This window comes from Neophocaena asiaeorientalis, unplaced genomic scaffold, assembly GCF_003031525.2.
Source record: "Neophocaena asiaeorientalis asiaeorientalis breed wild unplaced genomic scaffold, Neophocaena_asiaeorientalis_V1.1 scaffold134, whole genome shotgun sequence".
NCBI lineage: Eukaryota > Metazoa > Chordata > Mammalia > Artiodactyla > Phocoenidae > Neophocaena > Neophocaena asiaeorientalis.
The window spans coordinates 32,409,150-32,429,764 of NW_020185339.1; the positions used below are offsets into that span (position 1 = coordinate 32,409,150).

Genomic DNA, 20,615 nt, shown 5'->3' on the forward strand with positions numbered 1-20,615 from the left:
CAAAATTTATTAGATCACCTCTTCTTGAGTGCTTCCTAAGTCAAATCTTACTAAAAAGTCACTGGAAATGAATTGCTGGAACCTGAGAAATTTCTTAAAAGGTCTTCAAGAAAAACATTTCTTTTCCTCTTAAAAACAAACAGGGGCCACATTTAATACGCGAACAAACCCATTCTTGAAAAAGTACCTTTTCATCTGTACCACCACAAGTCTCAGTAACACGTGTGGCTTTCTCTGATGACTAAAGCCCTTCAAGACACTGATGACTCCCATTCTCCTCCCCTGGATGCCCTGAAGTGACACCAACACGGGACAGCCAGGGGTCGCCCCACAGGTGGTCCGCCGAGCGCTCTCCAGGTGAGAGCGCCGCCCGCGCTCAGGGCGCACCGCGAGGCTGTCCACGCGCACTGGCGCCCCCGGGGCAGCGCTGGCTCCCTAGAGAGGGCCGGGGCCTGGCTGCTGGGAGGGGGCAAGCTCCCGGTTCCCGTCGCCTCCACTCCCGTCTCCTCCGGCTACGCGTCCCCTCCCCTTGCCAAAGCTCGGACTCTCGGGGTTGCCCTTATTGTTGGCCGCGTCTGTCACTTTGTGGGCCGGGTGACATGAATGGATGGGCTGGACACACCTTCCAGCCTTCTAGAAGAAAAAAAAAGTCTGAATCTGCATAGAGGGCGGGAGGGACGCCCCCGGCGCCCCCAGAGCCAACGCCGCGGGCAGGGGAAACGCACAGCTCCCCCCTCCCACACTCACTCCTCCCCTCCTTTAAAAAACCGCCCAGCCCAGAAAATAATATCTCTCCCTACCCGCCGGCGTCCGCGGTGCTCTCGCCTCCTTTCCCGGCTGAGCGCGCTGCAGCGTTGCGGGAGGCGGCGCGCGGGGCGCGGGTCCGGAAGCGGGCGCGCAGCGGTCCGGGGCGCCGCACCATGCTCCCGAGCGCCGTGGCGGCCCATGCCGGCGCCTACTGGGACGTGGTGGCTTCCTCCGCTCTGCTGAACTTCCCCGCCGCGCCGGGCTTCGGCAACCTGGGCAAGAGTTTCCTGATCGAGAACTTGCTGCGGGCTGGGGGCGCCCCGCCGCACAGGCTACCACCGCCCCCGCCCCACGGCCCGGCAGCAACTCTCGCCGCGGGCGCTCAGGTCCGGCCACTGCCTGCCAGCCCGGTTCCGCTCAAGCTGTGCCCCGCGGCAGAACCAGTCAGCCCCAGCGGGGCGCTCTACGGCACGCGGTGGGCGTTTCAAGTGCTCAGCCCCTCGGCGGACGGCGCCAGGCTGCCGAGCCGGGCTCCGGCGGACCGAGACTGTGCCTTCCAGCCATCAACCCCAGGTGAGTCCGCTTTCCCCTTCCCAGCTGCGCGCGGCGCTTCTTGGCCTGTGGATCCCGAGACCTGGGCGCGCCGGCCCTAGTGCGCAGGAATCCGCCCGGGCCTAGACCTTTCGAGAGCATCTAGAGATTCGGTGGAGATGCCGCCTCGGGGGTGAGGAGGGTACCACCACTAACTGTGATTTTCCACTCCTTCGCGTACCACCAGCCTCCTCTCCGTCCCCTCTTTCTACAAGTGGTAGGGCTGCCTTGAATTTAAGGCCTTTTTGAAGAAACTCTGGAGGCACCTCCTGGCATTATCCGAAAGGGCAGCCCCGGTCCTGAGATCTCTGGGTTCGCAGGACCAGTTTCACGGGGTTTCCCAAGTTCAGCGTCTCCACCTGCCCGCTCCTGTCCCAGAGGCCTTGCGACACCCGTTCCCTGGAAAGTTCTTGGCTTGGAGAGCCTCGCTCGGCCCGCTTTGGGGGCTTTTGCTTCTTCAAACCGTTGCGACGGTCGAGGCGGTTGCAGAACGCGCGCAGAGATCTTTGGAAAAAGAGTTGCGCAAAGTTTTGGCTTTCTTCACTCTTAACGTTTTGGATCACTGAGACGCAAGAAAATCGAGGCTGGCTTTTTCTTAGTGCTGAGCTGGAACAGCCTAATTGGCACCTGGAGTAGGAAGTTCGCCAATAAATGAGAATTTACCAAAAGAAGGGCAGTTTTGGTTTGCTTGTTTTAATTCCCGAATAAAACCTAAGTGTCGTGACTGGGAAGAGGATGCGGACAGTTTAGTCAATATATTAGCTAAAGCTTACGGGAGGGGCTGCCGAAATTGGCAGCGAGAAAGGGGAAGCCTCTTAGAGACTCAAAAACTGAGATCCAGTGGATTAATTTTTTTTTGGCTTGCGTCCTTTGACGATCTTAACTCATTCTTTAAATCCCGGTGGGTTTGTCCAGAATGACTAATAGACGCTTTTTCAGCAGATTTCATTGTCCCACCAAACTGCCGAATCAAATTTATTGCTAATGGCTTTATAGAATTGAACATGTTTAGAACCTGTCCTGGTCTCTCAGTTTGAAATGGTTACTAACAGAATGGAACAAATATAATTATATTAGCACCGGTCTCATTCACATAGTGTAAAACCTAAATTCTAGGCAGCCTTTTTGTACCCTGGGAGAGGAACAAGTACAGTTAAGACAAGACAAAGTTTATGTGCCTTGGAAATTTGAGCCACTCTGTTCTTTTTGAAGTATTAGGAAAATTAGAAACGTGTAAAGCAGGTTCGTGTAGACAAGAGCTGGTAAATAATGACTCATAAAAATAACATTTTCAAGAAGATTTGGTGATTTGTATAACTTTTGGTGGTTTGCCATTGTGTTCATAGAAGTGTTTTTCAAGAATTCTTAAGTTGCTCTTGATCATGACTGGCTCCTCAAAAAAGTTAATTTTAACCTTTGTAGATTTTACAGGTTAAATTTAAGTAAACCAAATGCAAATCAAATGCAGACATTTCAATAACTGAAAAATAATTTTGTATACCTATTCATTTTCATTCAAGATGTTACAATTATTGAGTAAAGGGTTTCCTAACTACATTATTTTTATTTTCAAGAACATACTCATTCTTGTACACTTATTAAAGTATCAAAATGCAAAAATGCTTTTTGGAATAATTGAGAGTATAAGAACTTAAATTTCACTTTGAAGTATTTTCATATAGCTTAAGCCTATATTTTTCCTAATTTTTTTTCAGTCCTTATTGAAGATTTGCTGTTTTCCTAGGTTAATTTTTATTTGAACAAATAACTTTTTATTTCAAAAAACTCATTCTTGTGAAGAGTGCATTTAATTTTTGAAACTCAAAAAATATCTTAAGATTAGAACCCCATAAAATTGTGCCCACAAATATGCTGCTTAAAAACATTTAAAAAAATTTTTGACAGAGAATATAGCTTTCTGAACTGTGCTCCAGTTTTATTTAAATGACAGATTCTTGCCCTACCAAATGTGGAAATTCTTTTGTACTGTGTAGAATTATGAAGTTATAATGAGTGCTGACAATGTTAGCTATCACCTGAAAATTAGATGAGGATGAAATAGTGATTGACGTTCTGTAAAGAGTAGAAAGGAGATTTAGAAAAGCTACTGTTTTCAGAACGATAAAATACTTCTTTCTGAAACATCAGTGAACAACCAGTTCTAATCCTTTAGACACTAACTTAGGAGTGGATCACAAAATGTGATTTTTAATGATTTCGGTAGTCAAATAAGATTTGACTACTCATTTTTTTCTCAACTTAATTTGTTGAGTGCACCAGTCTAGATGTTGAATAAGAAAACCCCGGAGTTCTTTTTAAGGGCATTGGTGAAAGACAGCACCATTTAACTAGAGGATTTATGCCACTGCATGCATTTCGGCTTCATTATTTTTGTTAACCACTATTAATTATACCATATAGTTCATTCATTCAGCAAATGCTTACTGACTGTCTCCCATGTGTTCAGACTGTTCCAGGCCATTGGGATAATGAGTGAACAAAACAGATGACTGTCTCTGCCCCTGTGAAGCTTATAGTCCATGTTCTGTCCTACTTTATGGTTTACCAAGCATTTTCATAATTGTTAGCTGCTTTAATTCTCATAATAGGCCAATTTTTTCCTACAAAGATTATTCCACTTCCTAATTTTGTTTTTGTCTGAAGTATCAGTTTAAACATCTGTGGTCTTGTGAAAGAGAAGAAAATTGCCCCAAATCTCCATATTCCTTGGATTAGTCTTTCATCGAATGTGAGAAAACTAATGAGGGCTTACGGGATAACCAATTGCATGTATCACAATAATAAATCAGACTGGGATCTTATATCTGAGCCCATAAGGAAAGAAATTGGCCTTCCCCTTCATCTTGTTAACGTGTCTGAAAGGTGGTGACAGTAACACAGGTTTACAGATTATGGATGAAAGTTTAGCTTTTGACAGAGAATATAGTACTTCATCCCTGAAAACTGGCAAGCCTTTAAGTATTTAGAGCAAGCAAAGGAACATTCCATAGCTGTGTGTTGTCAAGTTGTATATATAGAGTAGTTTAAAAACTTAAAAAATCAGAGGGCATTCTTCGAAGTTTGAAAGGAGCATGTTTAGTGTAATAATAGGTAGTTGAGTAGATTCACCTCCAGGGGTTGTATGTGAAAAAAAGAATTTTGGATATTATAGTTTATTAATGAAACCAGGTTTTTCAAGTAAGTCCTAATCATCAGAGATCCTCCCCCAGAAGTTCATTAATTTCATTACTTGGTGGCTATTGTGCTAGATTTAAATATCCATGTTTTTGTATATTAAAGAGGGTCCTGAAATGTAAAAAGCTGAAAATTTAAAATTTCTCTTAGTTATGCCACCAATTTTCTTCAAAGTAAGTGGAACAAATAGCCTTGCTTTTCAGTAACATTTGTTATGTTAAACATTTTAGAAAGTGTTTGAAGTGAAGATAATTTCCTGAATATAATTTAGTGATTATTAAATCTACTCCTAGGGCTGCATATAAAAGGATTAGAAAGCAAATGTTTATTCTGAATGGTTGAATTGAACTGTTCTTTTTTTAAAGTAATTTTGTCGAGTAGGTTGTACTATGTAGTAGAGAAATGGAACCAGATCCATAGTATTTTTTTCTGGTACCCCTGTAGGGCTGTGAATTAATGTGTCACGTGCACTCTGAGTTTCTTGTCCACCTCACAGTGCCAGTTACTCTTGACCTGTTAATCCTTGACTCTGTCTTAAACTACTTGCACTTATGTTTTTTTTCCAACTGGTAGTTTTATCCGCTTTCACCGAGATACCCTGAAAGTGTGACATAAAATAGCTTCTCTTACATCTTAGGCACTTTGGAGAGGGAGAAGAAGATGAATCTGTGCTCCAGGTGGGGATTCCAGTCCAGCTGAAGACTGCGATTTGATTTATGAAGCTGGAGTTTGTCATTTATTTTTGCTGACGCTATGCTCTAGGTTTGTTTTGGCAAATTAAAGTCACAGGATCTTGCCTATTGATGATACTGACCCAGAACCAGGACAAAGAGAATGGGGGGATCCAGAAAAGGGTAATGATGGGACCCATGCTGGTAGTTCCTTGCTCAGGCTATCACCCCAAACATCCTTTGGTGGAATTTGTAGATAATACCAAACAATATTCTTACTACACCTGTACTTTTTTTTTTTTTGCTGTACGCGGGCCTCTCACTGTTGTATATATGAAGATATTAATAACTTTTACATAGTTCATGAGGAATCAGCTATGAACAAATTGTTATATGGTCCCCAAGTTCATAAACTTCAGGTTCAGGAAGTTCTTGCAGTGACGAGAACCAGTAGGATTAAGAGACAGTCCTTTTACTTCTGGTTCAGATTGAGAAAACCACACTCCCTCCAAAATAATGTCTGAGTTGGAATTACAAAAGGGTAGCAATTTATGTGCATTTTATTTGCCTCTCACTTTAGCACCTATCCCTCTCCCAATCCCTAAAATATGCTTCTCTACTTTGCTTTAACAGCAGGAAATTTCAATCTGTTAACACGTATTGAAGCTTTATTACTGAGGTTTAATAATCAAATAGGAGTAAATACAGTAGGCAAGTAGGAACATTTTAGAATTTCTCCCTTAACTCTTACTCACTTTAGGAATTTGAGGATTATTTTAAGAGGCACAGTGGTTTGAATGCCCAGAAAATTGCGTACGGATTTATGCAGAAGTAAATGTAGGCTCCAGTGGGTTCAGGGTCGTGTCAGGAAGCCAAAGGATGTCATATGTTGTGGGCAACGTAAAAGAATTGGCAACAGTGATTTTTAGCTACTTTTGTTTGCCATCAGTGTGGCTCAGATGTGGGACCCCATGCTGTGCATTAGACTCCGTTGTATTCCTTTTGGAGTGTGCCGCCTCCATCCTGTTCTTGTGCCCACCAGAAAAAGTCTCTTTTTGCTATAAGAAGACATCTTACGGTTAGTTTTGCTGCTGAACGATGATAGAGATGGTATCAAGTTGAAAGTAAGGGAAGCAACATAAGTAATAGCTGTGTTCATAAAATACTTTTAGCTTCATTGCTATGAAAGTTTTTACAGAAGCAAAAATGTTATCGTCTTTCAAATATTTAAACAAATGTGTGGTTTTTTTTTTTTTGAGTCATAAATTTCTTAATTCTCAAACTCTAAGAGTTAACAAATCAGCCATTGGATCATGTTGTGAGACTAGTTTATAATGTGTCTGAATTCCTGGGGCAGATCTTATTTGTTTGGTATCCTGCTTATTTCGATTTAGTTTTTAACTTCTATAATTTGAAGTCATAATGTAAGGTTTTTGTTGGATTCATAAAAAAAGTCACTGATAAGTTACCATTTATTTCATATTTCTATGTAACCTTGCTTTATAAGGTTTTTCTGAAGTCTTATAAGTCATTAATCAATAGGATTATCAAATATTTTGCATAAGAAATGTGTTTTTATGTTAGAGTTGGGGGGGTAAATACCTTATTTTCTCCTCAACCTACTTTCCACCACACTATTTCTCTTGCTGATATCTCCCATAATTTTAGAATCCATTTTATACCTTTTGGGGAGGCTTGATTTGTAGCTCTTAAAACAGTGTTTGTCCACTTAATCTTGGGTTAACAGAGGCCCTAAATAAAGTTTTTTACCTTAATTACTGTCATTTTTCTTTCCACAGTGAAGGTACACAATTTTTAAGTCAAATTAAAAACAATTTTTTAAAATTTAAAATTAAAAAAAATGTTAAATTAAAAACAATTTTTAATCATTTTGTTTTCATTCAGATGCACCTAGAGTCTGTCAGGAATAAAAAGGCAAACTGTAGAAAGAAACAATATGATTTTTATCCAGGAATGCTTGTTAGAATCCTTCTTTAAAGACTTCATTAGATCATGCTTCCATTTTAAACTTTCTTAGTAAGAAATTGGATTTTTGCCTTAACGTATAATATGCTTACCAGACCCTTGTATATTTTATTCCAAAAATATTTTATTTTACTTTCAGTAATGTTTCCACTTTTAATGAAATCTCTCCCTTTCATTCTTTTTAGCCTCTAGTCAATGCTTGACTTGGCAATGCTGAGTGATTCATCACTTTGTATAAAGTTACCATAACTGATTTTATCTTTAATAATGTTATTATTTTGTCAGCCAGCTATTAGTTAGGAGTATTTCAGGGGCACACTCTTTTTGTAAGTTATACGAACAGTAAACTTAAGGCACTAAAATTCTCTAAAGTCAAAGATCAGGAAGCCTCTATAAGTTTTTAGACTTTTGTTTCAGAATCAAACAAAGCATGGGGAAAAGGAAAGGAAAAAAACATCGGTCTTTTTCTATATATTGCTGAATATTTAATTGCCTTCTTGTTTATAGGTATTCCAAAGATGAACTAGGTTTTTCCCTTTTCTTTCACGTGTTCAGGTACCACGCATGCCATAACAGCCTTGAGTTCATTAGTTCTAAGTGGCCATCAGAAACAGAATATACAATATATACATTTATACCAGTCCTCTTGAGAAGTCTCAAAATTCCTTGTTCCTTAAAGATTTAAATCCCTAATACTTTCAAAATTAAAATATGTGGAGGAATTACTCTTTGAGAAGATTTATGTATGTTAAAGAGAATAAAAACCATGACTGCTGGTGAATTTTTTTAATAGACTAACCTAGGACTGGATTGAGTTTAGGTGTGTTGAACCTACCCTAGAGTTAGATTGGGTCTGAAACCAAAAGACAGTCAGATTCTTCAAAGTGGGAACAGAGTCATTTCTGTTTGTCTACGTATTTTCTATAGGTGCTTTCACACTACACATTGAACAGCTTCAACAGAGACCACATGGCCTGCAAAGCCTAATGTATTTACTATCTGGCCCTTTATAGTGAAAGTTTGCCAAAACCTTTTCCAAAGCATAAATGGCAAATTGAGTCAATTTTAAAAGAATGTATAGTTTTCTGAGCTGGTTTTAGCAGTATTTCTTTAATTTTAAAGTCTAGATTCACATCTAAGGTCTTTAAATTACTGATGATATAACCCTAAGCAATTCACGTAACTGCATTGAGCCTCATTTCAAAATGAGCACAGATGTTAGGCTCACCATTTGACTTTCAGCCACATACCTCAAGAGCCCATTGACAACATACAGGGAAAGATGTGAAGGACAGCTTTCCACCCTTCCACCATAAGTAAAATACATACTGGAAAAGGGGTATTGCTGTGAAGAAACCATCTCACAACTTAGAGGCTTAAAGGAACAATTTATTATTTTCTCTCATGGTTTTGTGGACCGGCGGGGTGCAGCTGGGTGGTTCTCACTTGGAATCTCATTGCAATTAGAGGTCAGCTGGGGCTGCCATCATCTGAGGGCTCAGCTGGGCTGGATGTCCAAGATGGATGTCTATTGACTCGCTTGGCTGACAGGGATGCTGGCTGCTGATGGGGTGCTCAACTAGAGCTGTTCCGGCATTCACACTTGGATTTTCCAAGGGCCTGGAGCTTCTTATACCATGGCACCTGGGTTCTGAAAGGCAGAGTTCTAAGAGCAACATTCCCGGAAACCCAGGCAATAGCTGTAAGTCTTCTTACAGCCTAGCCTTGGAAGTTCCAGAATGTCACTTCTTCCATATCCGTTGGTCAAACAAGGCAGCAAGACTATATCCCAAATACAAGAGAAGGGGAAATAGAGATGGCTCTCAGTGGGAGGAGTGCCAAATAATTTGCAACCATTTAAAGTGTGCCAGGAATTAATCACATATGGTGGTAGAGCTGGGAACTCAAGGAGCCTTTATTGAGGATTTTAGAGTTTTGAGAGCTACAGGTACTGTTCTGCCATGGTATTCTCTTCTGTGACACTGACTTTATAATAAAAAGAGCAAGGGATTTCCTCAAATTTTGCTCATTTTTTGGAAGCTGTCTGATGAAGACTCCTTGAAGGGAGAGGCAGCTGTCTAATGAAGACTCCTTGAAGGGAGAGGCAGCTGTCTAATGAAGACTCCTTGAAGGGAAAGGGACTACTTTTGATAATTGCAATGAACTAGAACCCCACAGGTTGAGGAAAAGCCAGACCCCACCCCCTTGTTGGTGTTGTGAGGACAGAAAAGATGCTAGTGGGAGTGTCCAAACAGCTGGTCATTACCTCTTGCCATGCAGCATGTGACCACAGTAGAATCCTTCCATTTAGCCCCTGTATATTTCCACTACAGCCCATCCACTACTGCCAGGTGATTTTTTTTTTAATGTAGCTTTCATCATATCATCAAGCTATTTAGGAAAACCTTAATTATCCCCATTTGACTATCAGATCAAATAAAAATATTTAGTTTGTCCTTCAAGACCTTCATTCCATCAATTGCATTTAGCTCCTCCAGCCACCTTCTTTTTTTTCTCAGTTATACATATACATATATATATATATTTTTTTTCAGATTCTTTTCCCTTATAGATTATTGCAAAATACTGAGTATAGTTCCCTGTGCTATATCGTAGGTCTTTGTTGGTTATCTATTTTATATATAGTAGTGTGTATCTGTTAATCCTAGCCTTCTAATTTATCCTTCCCCACCGCTATCCCTTTTGGTCACCATAAGTTTGTTTTCTGTGTCTGTGAGTCTGTTTCTGTTTTGTAAGTAAGTTCTTTTGTATCTTATTTTTTTTAGGTTCCACATATAAGTGGTATCATATGATACTTGTCTTTCTCTGTCTGGCTTATTTCACTTAGTATGATAATCTCTAGGTTCAGCCATGTTGCTGCAGATGGCATTATTTCATTCTTGGCTGAGTAATATTCCATTTTGTGTGTGTGTGTGTGTGTGTGTGTGTGTGTGTGTGTACACACACACATATACGTATACACCACATCTTCTTTATCCATTCACCTGTCGATGGACATTTCGGTTGCTTCTGTGTCTTGGCTATTGTAAATAGTGCTGCTGTGAACATTGGGGTGTCCAACTACATTCTTAATGTTCACATCTTTGGCCCTGGGCCAGCAGTCAGGCTGGTCTCCTTAACCTGCCCTGGGTGTCACCATCATCCTTGCCTTCTTTCCTTTTGTTCATGCCACCTTTCCTTCCTGGAATGCCTTTCTCTTCTTTTGCCATTCAAATACTTTCCAAATCAAGTTTCCAGATCAAGATGCTTTTCCTGCTTAAAGCCTTCTTTGACAAAGGCTTCCTAACAATGATAACTCTTTTCTTTGTTCTTGATAGTATATTTTAGTGGAAATGTGGACCATGCTGCTTCTTTTTATATGCTGTCTTAGAATCGATCCCAACTTATATAATAGTGGTAGGAATAAAGGCTAACATTTACTGAGTGCCTGCTGCACGTCAGGCATTTTTTTGTGTTCTTGTCAGTGGCCTCATCCTGTTTATACATTATAATCATGAGTGCAGCTTTTGAAAAATAATGGTATACTAGGGGGCCCACTCCTCGCCAATTGGTGTGGGGCCTGGGCATCTGTATCTTTGAAAAGCACTCCAGATAATTCTGAGGTGTATTCAGGGTTGAGAAACATTGGCTAGGGGAACACACAGTACTATGTTTTTTAGATCTCATGGCCTTGGAAAATGCCTCAGATTTTATAGGACAAGACTGAATTTGGGGCTTCCCTGGTGGTGCAGTGGTTGAGAGTCCGCCTGCCGATGCAGGGGACACGGGTTCGTGCCCCGGTCCGGAAGGATCCCACATGCTGCGGAGCGGCTGGGCCCGTGAGCCATGGCCACTGAGCCTGCGCATCCGGAGCCTGTGCTCCGCAACAGGAGAGGCCACAGCAGTGAGAGGCCCGCGTACCAAAACAAAACAAAACAAAACAAAAACTGAATTTGGCGTATGAAGATATTTGTATTTCATTTATTTGATCAGCAGATTCAGACCTGTAAGGTACGGAACATTTAAAGGTAGAAATTCTTCCAGGGAGGGAAGCTATCCTTTTTTAATCTGTGTCATCGCATCACACGGTGCATTGTGTGGCACTTGATAGATATGCAATAAGTATTATTTGCGTGGAATTAAAAGGACAGAATCAAACAAGTAGACTCTGCATTTGCTTTATCTTCTCATGAACTGTACTAGAACATTAAGACCTTTGTTTTGCTGTCTCTGAAATACTCAAGGCAAAGATAAATGCAGACTTCTCTTGTTTTCTGATGAGCAGAAAGGTAAAGGATGACTTAACTTGCTTAGCCTTGTGATGGAAGGCAAGTTAGCACGTGAATCACATAAATGAATTCCGTCCAGGTTGTGTGATAAAATAAATCACACCTTATTCATAAGTGTTATTTCTTAGGTCTTACTACTCAAGACAGATGGTTGTCATTCTTTAGAGTCTTTTGCCGAGAGTTCAATTGTGTAGTATTTCAAGGTCAGGGGTTTAGATCTCTCTATTCCTGGTGCCATGTGCCCAGCACTTGAAGGAGGTCATTAAAACCATCCTTTTGAAATTATTTAATTCTCTGTTATTCTTTCCCAGAGGTATTTTTTGACCTTTTGGTTGCCTTTGTAAGACACCTTGGAACCTTTTCTCGTTTCTCCTTGTCCTTCTAAAATACCCTGCCCAGTCGGCATAGCGTCGCGGTAGCTCCTGAAATTTATTTGAAGGTTTTATCAGTGGTCTTTAGGATCCGTCCCTTGAAATGTCAGCACAAATCAGTCAATACCACAGTTTGCTATGACAATAAAAAGAATGTGGTTTCGCCCCATGTAAATACACTCTGTTCTCCATTGGTAAAGAAAAATGAAAATAATAAAAAACAATTTAAAATGTTTTGCTTGTTTTCTAGACAACAGAATTTTGAAAATAACTTTTCTGTATCTAGGCTTGTAACCACCCTTGACTGTGGGATGCTTTTGTCACAGAACCATGTAGTTAAGTTAAAAAGAAAACAAACCAGGCCAGTTCACCATTAGGTTGCCTCTAAGTTCCCATCTTAGTTAAACATTCAAAATAATTAATAGATAGTTTGATTCTGTGTCTTCAAATAAGTCAGAACATCTGATTAAGAAATGAAAAGTTCATGAAGTTTTCTGTGAATAAGTGATTTTAGTCATTTGGATTCAGACAGTCTTGTTCCGGAAATTTTAAGTCATTTGTTTGTAAGAGATTCCCACAGAACCCAGAAGGCGGATTTGTTGGCAGGATACAAAATTTGGAGTATCCTGAAGTGTTGTGCTCAGGGAACCTAACATCACGCTGTAGAACCTGACGGTGCACATTTTTGCCATAGGGAAAGCCATTCGTTTTTCTCTTATGGAAAGCTGGGGAGATGTGGAGATGTCCATTTTCTGAGTTCCATCTCTTACTGGATAACTGGCAGTCTGTGTGCATGACATCCTTATCCCTCATGGCTAATAGCTACATACTGTGCCAGAATATCTGTGTTTCCCTGGTCTTTTAAAAAATGTGCTGAGACCAGTCATCATCACATTCCAGATGCTTGCCCATTTGAGGTTGAATATTAATGAATGAAATAGCAAGTGTTAAATGCATAGCCAGTCCAGTGCCTGTGTATAGGAGGTATTCCGTAAATAGTATGATCATAAATATTGTTCAGTACGCCTAAAATGAATTGTTTCTCTGATGATAAATGATAAAGTGACTGCATCTAAATTATACTGATTGGCTTTGAAATGCATATCATCTGCTTGAAATTGCCTTGTTTTCTGCCCTTTTCAGAGCTTCTTCAAGGTAGTTCTTAAATGGTTTACAAAAGTTTTAATGCATCTGTTAACTCGTCACTTTGTTTTTATCACACTTGAGTTTCTGTTTTTGCTCACCACTTTAAAAACCATGTGGTTTACAAACACTTAAAAGTGTTACACACGTTTTTAACGCACTACATTGTTTTAAATGGCTATTTCCTCGCACCGTTCGACATCCCTGCAGTCACACGCTCAGCGGGATTAGCATTTGACTTATGTCCAAGTAGGAGCACATAAAAAAATGGAGCACTTAATTGGAATTTCACAGTGATTTCTACATAAACCAGCTTCAACAAGGTGTATTATGTATGGAAATTAGGAATTGACTAATCTGTGTAAATATATGTGTGTCAATGAGGTGATTTTAAAAGGTGAAGAAATGCTACACGGTGGAACTTTAAGCCCGGTCATGTCACATGTAGTTCTTTAGCCACTAGAGTTGCTACTGTAGACAGAATGTCATTTTGATTACAGCTTTACTATATTTAGATAGGATAATATAGAGCACTGTAACAAACTGTTCTATTAAAACCTTTTCTGGTTAAATTTAACACTAAGATCCTATGTCTCAGAACCTCATTTATCATCACAAATGAATTTAGTTGAACACTTGTCTCAAATGAACCATCCATTTTTTAAAACATTCTTTATTTTTTCATTTTAGGGCCATAGGGTTAGACTGAGAAACATTTTGGCTAGAAGAGTAAAATTTGTAATTTGTCCATATCCTGCATTGTTCTTTTAATAGTATCACTAATGTGCTTATTTTCTACACTAGAAATTGAACAAAAACATTTCTTTTGTGTGTATATTTCCAACTGTCATGATAAATGCTTACACACATGTATGTAAATGCAACATGGCTCAGCCTTTTTCTTTTACCTCAATTTCAAAAATGCCAAACAGCACAATAGCCATAACTGAATTATCTACGGAGTGTTTAGTTTGGAGGTGAAATAAGTTAGTTAACAGAAATACTTGAGAATAGACATAATGAGGTAACTTTTATACAGGGAAATGTATTTCCACATTTCAAAGTGCTTCATAAACTCATAGAAACATTAGAAAATGTAACTCTGCCTAAATAATGCCGTACTCTTATAATTTAAGATGTCAAATTCAAATAAAGTGATTTATCATTTCTATGATGGTTTTTCAGTCAGTATTAGAACAACTTATGATAACAATGAAAATTTTTTAAAAGTTTCATAGAACTTACTGAGCACCAAAGTGGGTCTCCTTTTCATCCTTTGCTTAATTGCCATATTTTCAAGGTAGCATTAAGACATTTTATTGTTTGAAAATCCAGATGTTTAAAAACTAAAAACACTGACATTGACAACTTTCCATCATATTATAGAAAAGACCCTGCATTAGGATTAATTTGCAATTCAAAGACGTTAAGGACCATGAGACCATAAAATTCTTATATATACTTATTTTGATATATCCTTCAAAGATACTGGTAAAATAAACACATACTTATCAGTTGGTTAAAATATGAGTCTGAAATTACTATGTTCTTGAAAAAGACATGTATTTGTAGCAAAATAATATTCACTGTATATGATTAAGAAAAGAAAGAAGTTTCCATTGAAAATGAAGGGAGAGTAGTAAAAATATTTATTTTCAAGTCATGTTCTAGATTTCAAGGTCATCTGTTATGGAAGATACTATGTTTCAGGGTGTGTCAGGGGAGCAGGGAAGAGGTTAATTCCTGATTTCCTATTTCTTAGTTTTAAGATTATTCATTCATTTATTGAACATTTTTTGACTATTTAGAATGTGCCATGCACTCTGCTGGGTATGTGATGGTAAAAGCAAGTTGCCCACCTAAAGAAATATCACCCATATTTATATTGTATTAAACCCCACTGTACTAAAGGACATGTTGTATCTAAGGTACTAAACCAAAGCCTGGCATATAGTAAGTGCTCAATAAAGAAGAGCCATTAATATTCTGTGACATCCTTTATAGCTATTTTTCATCTACTGAGGAACAGAGTGTAAAATTTCTTTATTTACAAAAGTAATGATAACTATTCCGTGTATATGAATTGAAAATGTTCTGAATAGAATAGTTTAATAAAATGAGAAGAGCAGAATTATATGGCAACTCCCTATACTATAAACACAAATGCTTTCAGGTTGATATCTCTTGAGAGTAAATGTTGTTACTATTCTCACATACTTTGAGTCATGTAAAAGTGATCAGAAAGACCACTTTTTGTTATGGAATTGCTCAGTAAATTAACTGTTATCAACTTTGGAATCTAGCTATCCTATATATTTCAAAGAACCTTCTGAAAATAAACAGTAGAGCCGTGCTGTTCAATGTGAAAGCCTCTAGACACATGAGTCTATTTAAATTTAAAAAGAACTTAAAGTAAGAATTCAGCTACACAAACATACTAGCCACATTTCAAGTGCTTAGTGGCATATGTGACAAGTGGATACATATTAGACAGTGCAAGTAGAGGACATGTCCATCATCACAGAGAGTTCTCCTGGGCAGTGTTGCTCGAGGTTATATTAGATAAAGGACTATTTGATATTTACTACTTATAACTACACAGAAAACGAATGACTAAGTTTGGTTTTGATAATTTGATTATTTACACCACAGCTTCCAAATCTTGATTAAATTATTTAGCAAGTTCTTTGACAGGTAAAGCCTGCTTTAAAATGACCTTAATTCCAGTAAAAGTTTAACGAAAGCCTCAGAAGATGTAGTGCTTTACTCCATGACTTTGGGGAAATTGGAATTTTGAATACTGTCTAAGAGATATGGCTAATCAGTGTGATCAACGCTTTCTCTGCAGCGCCTTCCAAGCCTTTTTTTCTGAGCGCCCCGCCATTCTACTCGTCGTGCTGCGGTGGGTCCTGTCGGCGCCCTGCCTCCCCCACTGCTTTTCCAAGTAAGTTTTTATACTTCATCAGCAATGCCTCAGTTACTCTGTAAACCAAAGCAGCAGGATTTAATGTGCTCTGGAAAACTAATTGGTAATGCAATGGCAAGGAGATAATTCCTCACTGAAAATCACAGTGATCCTATTCAGGAGGTTTCCAGAGATTTATCGAACCTCAGCACACTGAGCGATTGTGAGTGGCTTCTAGTGGCATTGAAACCCAGGGCTGACACACCAAGGAAAGCAACTTATTTTCCATTTGATGTAAAAGATCTCAGAGGGACCCATTTGGCTCTTTCTGAAACGTGTAGCAATGCTCATTTAAAGAAGAAGAAAGGAAGGAAAGCAAGCTAAGAAATTGTGTAAAATTTCCATTCAACTGAAAATGTGACACAAGAAAGTCACTAGGTATCCATGGAAAATAATCAAAAATTGTCAAGATTGTAAAAGGAGATAAATACCTTCTCTTATGATCTTTAAGAAAACCAACCAGGGTTGTAGGAAACATTTTCAAGAGAACTTTTCAAACATTACACAATTGTAATAGTGTGCAGGGTAGAGGGAGAATGACAACTTTCAAAAACTTGAAGAGCACACACGCACACTCACACGCACAAAGAAAAAACATGTCTAACTGAAAATAAAAAAATAAAGTTCCCCTGATCTTGAGATTTCTAGGTCAGCTAAGAATCTGTAGACAGAGGATTCGAGTTTATGATAAAGAAGTCCAGAGGAGGGGTGCATTTATCTCAGCTGCCCAAGAGAAAACATTGATTCGATTAACAGCTCTGTCAGGTGAAAAGTGAAATAGGGGTAGAGTCAGGTGGAAGTCCAGAGCTGTATCACGGGCGAATTCAGATTCCCTGTTGCCTCTCTGCATGTGTTTTATGAATGTTTCAGGAGAGCAGTTGCTCAATAGAATGATTCCTGACAAGTGAGGCAGCAAATGCTGGCCGTTTAATGAGCTGCCAGCTTCTGAGCATCTCTTTAGGGGGCTGATACTTTCCCACAGAGCACTTTACATGGCCAGGACCCGGCCACAATGGGTGACAGACCCGTGACCAATCGTCACTTTCACTTGACTCATCCACACGCGACCTCACCACGATTTTTCACTGTGCAGATGAACTTTCGGGACGATTTCACAGGGAAAAGGCTCGGGCAAGGGTCAGTTGCCCTTTTGTATGGTCATAAAGCAAGGCTCTGTGTGTCAGTCTTTTCTCCTGTCTCACATTCCAGGTGAATTTCTGGACACCATTTAAAGCACTTGGCTGAAAAATAAAGCAGTGAATGAAACTGACTTTTATAGACTCATTCTAGCTCATCTTCCCATATAACCCTGTCCACCTGAAAAAGGATTTAGTGGATGAGCTGAGTGTATACAGGACTTGCTCAATACACAGGGCCCATTATCCACTGTGGGGATTGTTTATTAACCAGGACTGATACACTATTTTGGAAGTGACCTATTAATTGTCCATTTAACTAGAATGTATTGATTCAAATAGAAAAATAGAAACCATGACTAAACCTTTTTCTCGCTCCTTCAAGGTGGTCTCCTGTGAGGATAATTGAAAACTGTTGTACAGATTAAGGAGACATTTATCACCATATATTAGAGTATCAGGAAAGGATGCCTGGAGTAAAGACTTAAACCCCAAATGTCTGATACCACAGCATGGTGGCATCTCTGTGGAATTAAATCTTCAGTGTGGTATTCCAGGGGTGGAGATTGAAAGAGGTCCAACCCCTAGTTTCAGTGTTTTCACCCTGGTATAATACTGGTCTTCTACTTTAGAAACTCTCTGGAAATATAGACAGGTAAGGGGCAATGTACCAAAATATTGCATGTAACAGGTGGACATTCATGTATGCGTGAATGTGTGTGTGTATTCATTTTATAGTACTGTTTTCATGAGTTTCTAAGCCATAAAAGCATACTAATGCCCAGGCCAGTTTACTAAATAGAGCACATAAAAGTAAGTCCAAAGTCATTTCCTAGATAACTTCATCTTCCTGACTGCTTGAAAAAAATCACCCTAAGCATGTCTCATTTTTCTCCATCTGCTTCTCAGCCCTTCCCACTTTATGCCTTTGTGTAGCTGTTGTAAATTGTGGTGTGTATCTCTGGAGGCTTATAAAGTCCTTGTGTTTATCTTTTTTATTCAATAAAACATACAAGGAGAAAATCAGCACAGTTCAGACGGACGATGAGAATGCACTTGGTTTGTCTCCGTTTCTAGGCTGGCATTTTAGAACAGCATAGGAGGGTGGAGTCAACCTGGCATACTAGGAGGATGCGGAATGCGTGTCTCGGCACAACTAGGGCACCTACCAGGCACCGGTGGGGAACCTCGGACACCTAAGGGGATGGGAGGAGGCCCCAGTGACCGGGTAGGACATGGGTCACTGGGGAAAGGAAGGGGGAGGAGAAGTGGAGGCGGGATGGGACTGGCGCCCCTGAGGGGTGGCTGGGTGAGGGGAAGGGATCCCACACCCGAAGGGGGAAATTGGGGAACCACTGGGAGGGCAGAGGATCAAAAAGGAGTATGGCCAGGTTTCTCCTGCCCACTTGGGCCCCCAGGAACCTGCTGAGATCCCGGGCCTGATCCTCTACCCACCAAAGCCCCCTCCAGCCGTGCAGGTCCTGAAGGAGTGGGAGGGAGGGAAGGGGGAGCAAAAGTAAAGGCCAGACCTCCAGGACCAGCACCCCGAGGAGTGGCTGGGGGAGGGGAGGAGTGCCTAAACCCAGTGGGACTGACCCAACGTTACGGGTCCAGCAGTGGTGACAGGGGAGAACCTGCGGGAGATGGCGGGGGCGTGGAGGAACGCAGCCAGTGCTTTCCCTGTCCACTTAGGCACGGGGAAGCCTGTTGGGCTCCCGGGCCTAATCCTCTGCCATTGGACCCTCGCTCCTGCCATGCAGAACCCAAGCCCCACCCATACACCCTCACTCAGGGCGCTACTTCCAAACTCCAGAACTCCACACTCCAGAGTCCCTCCTTTTGACGTGCTGCCTCTCCTATTCCACGCAGATCCTAAGCAGAGGCTCCACCCCATGCTCAAACGTAGCCCCCCCACCCACCTAGGTCCTGTCCCACCCTAAACCCCACCCCTGCCTAAGTTCCACTCCTGCCTAAATTCCGCTCCCATAGTCAAGGCTATTTTTGTTTTTTCTTTTTAGGTTTTGTTTTACTTTGTTGCAGTTGTTCCAATTACAGTTTTATTTTTCCTAATATATATTTTATCATTCTAATTTTATTTTGTTTTTTATTCTTTGATATTGTACTGCTCTTTTCTTTCCTTCTTTTTTTTTTTAACTGCACTAAGCCTAAGTTCCACTCCTGCCTAAATTCCGCTCCCATAGTCAAGGCTATTTTTGTTTTTTCTTTTTTCCTCTTTTAGATTGGGATTGTTTTACCTTATCGATTCATTGTGGTTGATTCTTTTATATTTTTATTTTTTCAATTCTTTTATTTTTCTAATTTTATTTTGTTTTTTATTCTTTGATATTGTACTGCTCTTTTCTTTCCTTCTTTTTTTTTTTAACTGCACTAGGAAGCTTGTGGGATCTTGGTTCCCAGACCAGATGTGGGCCTGAGCTCCTGTGCAGGGAGCTCTGAGTCCAAACTGCTGGACTAACAGAGAACCTCAGACCCCAGGGAATATTAATCGGAGTGAGGACTCCTGGAGGTCCTCATCTAAGCTCCAAAACCCAGCTCTGTCCAACTGCCTGCAAACTCCATTGCTGGATGTCTCAGTCCAAACAACCAGTAAGACAGGAATACAGTACCATCCATCAAAAAAAAAAAAAAAACAACAAAAAATTACGTTACAGATGAAGGAGCAAGGTAAAAACCTACAAGACCAAATAAATGAAGATGAAATAGGCAATCTACCTGAGAAAGAATTCAGAGTAATGATAGTAAAGATGATCCAAAATCTCGGAAACAGAATGGAAAAAATATTTAACAAAGATCTAGAAGACCTAAAGAGCAAACAAACAGTTATGAATAACACAGTTACTGAAATTAAAAATACTTTAGAAGGAATCAATAGCAGAATAACTGAGGCAGAAGAACAGATAAATAAGCTGGAAGATAAAATGGTGGAAATAACTGTCAGGGAGCAGAATAAAGAAAAAATAATGAAAAGAATTGAGGATCGACTCATAGACTTCTGGGACAACATTAAACGCATGAACATTCAAATTATAGGGGTCCCAGAAGAAGAGAAAAAGAAAGGGTCTGAGAAAATATTTGAAGAGATTATAGTCGAAAACTTCCCTAACATGGGAAAGGAACTAGTCAATCAAGTCCAGGAAGCGCAGAGAGTACCATACAGGATAAACCCAAAGAGAAACACGCCAAGACACATATTAATCAAACTATCAAAAATTAAATACAAAGAAGAAATATTAAAGCAACAAATAACATACAAGGGAATCCCCATAAAGTTAACAGCTGATCTTTCAGCAGAAACTGTAAGCCAGAAGGGAGTGGCAGGACATACTTAAAGTGATGAAAGGGAAAAACCTACAACCAAGATTACTCTACGCAGCAAGGATCTCATTCAGATTTGATGGAGAAATTAAAACCTCTACAGACAAGCAAAAATTAGGAGAATTCAGCACCACCAAACCAGCTTTACAACAAATGCAAAGGAACTTCTCTAGGCAGGAAACACG

The 20,615-nt window shown here is 40.1% G+C and overlaps 1 protein-coding gene across 1 annotated transcript in view; it reads left to right on the forward strand.

Annotated features, from left to right (window-relative positions):
* The first annotated feature begins 592 nt into the window (after positions 1 to 592).
* DBX2 (developing brain homeobox 2) overlaps positions 593 to 20,615 on the forward strand; it is a 38,487-nt gene continuing 18,464 nt past the window's right edge. Inside the window, exons 1-2 of the mRNA XM_024737116.1 lie at positions 593 to 1,320; positions 15,842 to 15,937. Of these exons, the coding sequence (XP_024592884.1) occupies positions 921 to 1,320; positions 15,842 to 15,937 (496 nt within the window). The 5' untranslated portion in view covers positions 593 to 920. The remainder of the gene's footprint in view (positions 1,321 to 15,841; positions 15,938 to 20,615) is intronic.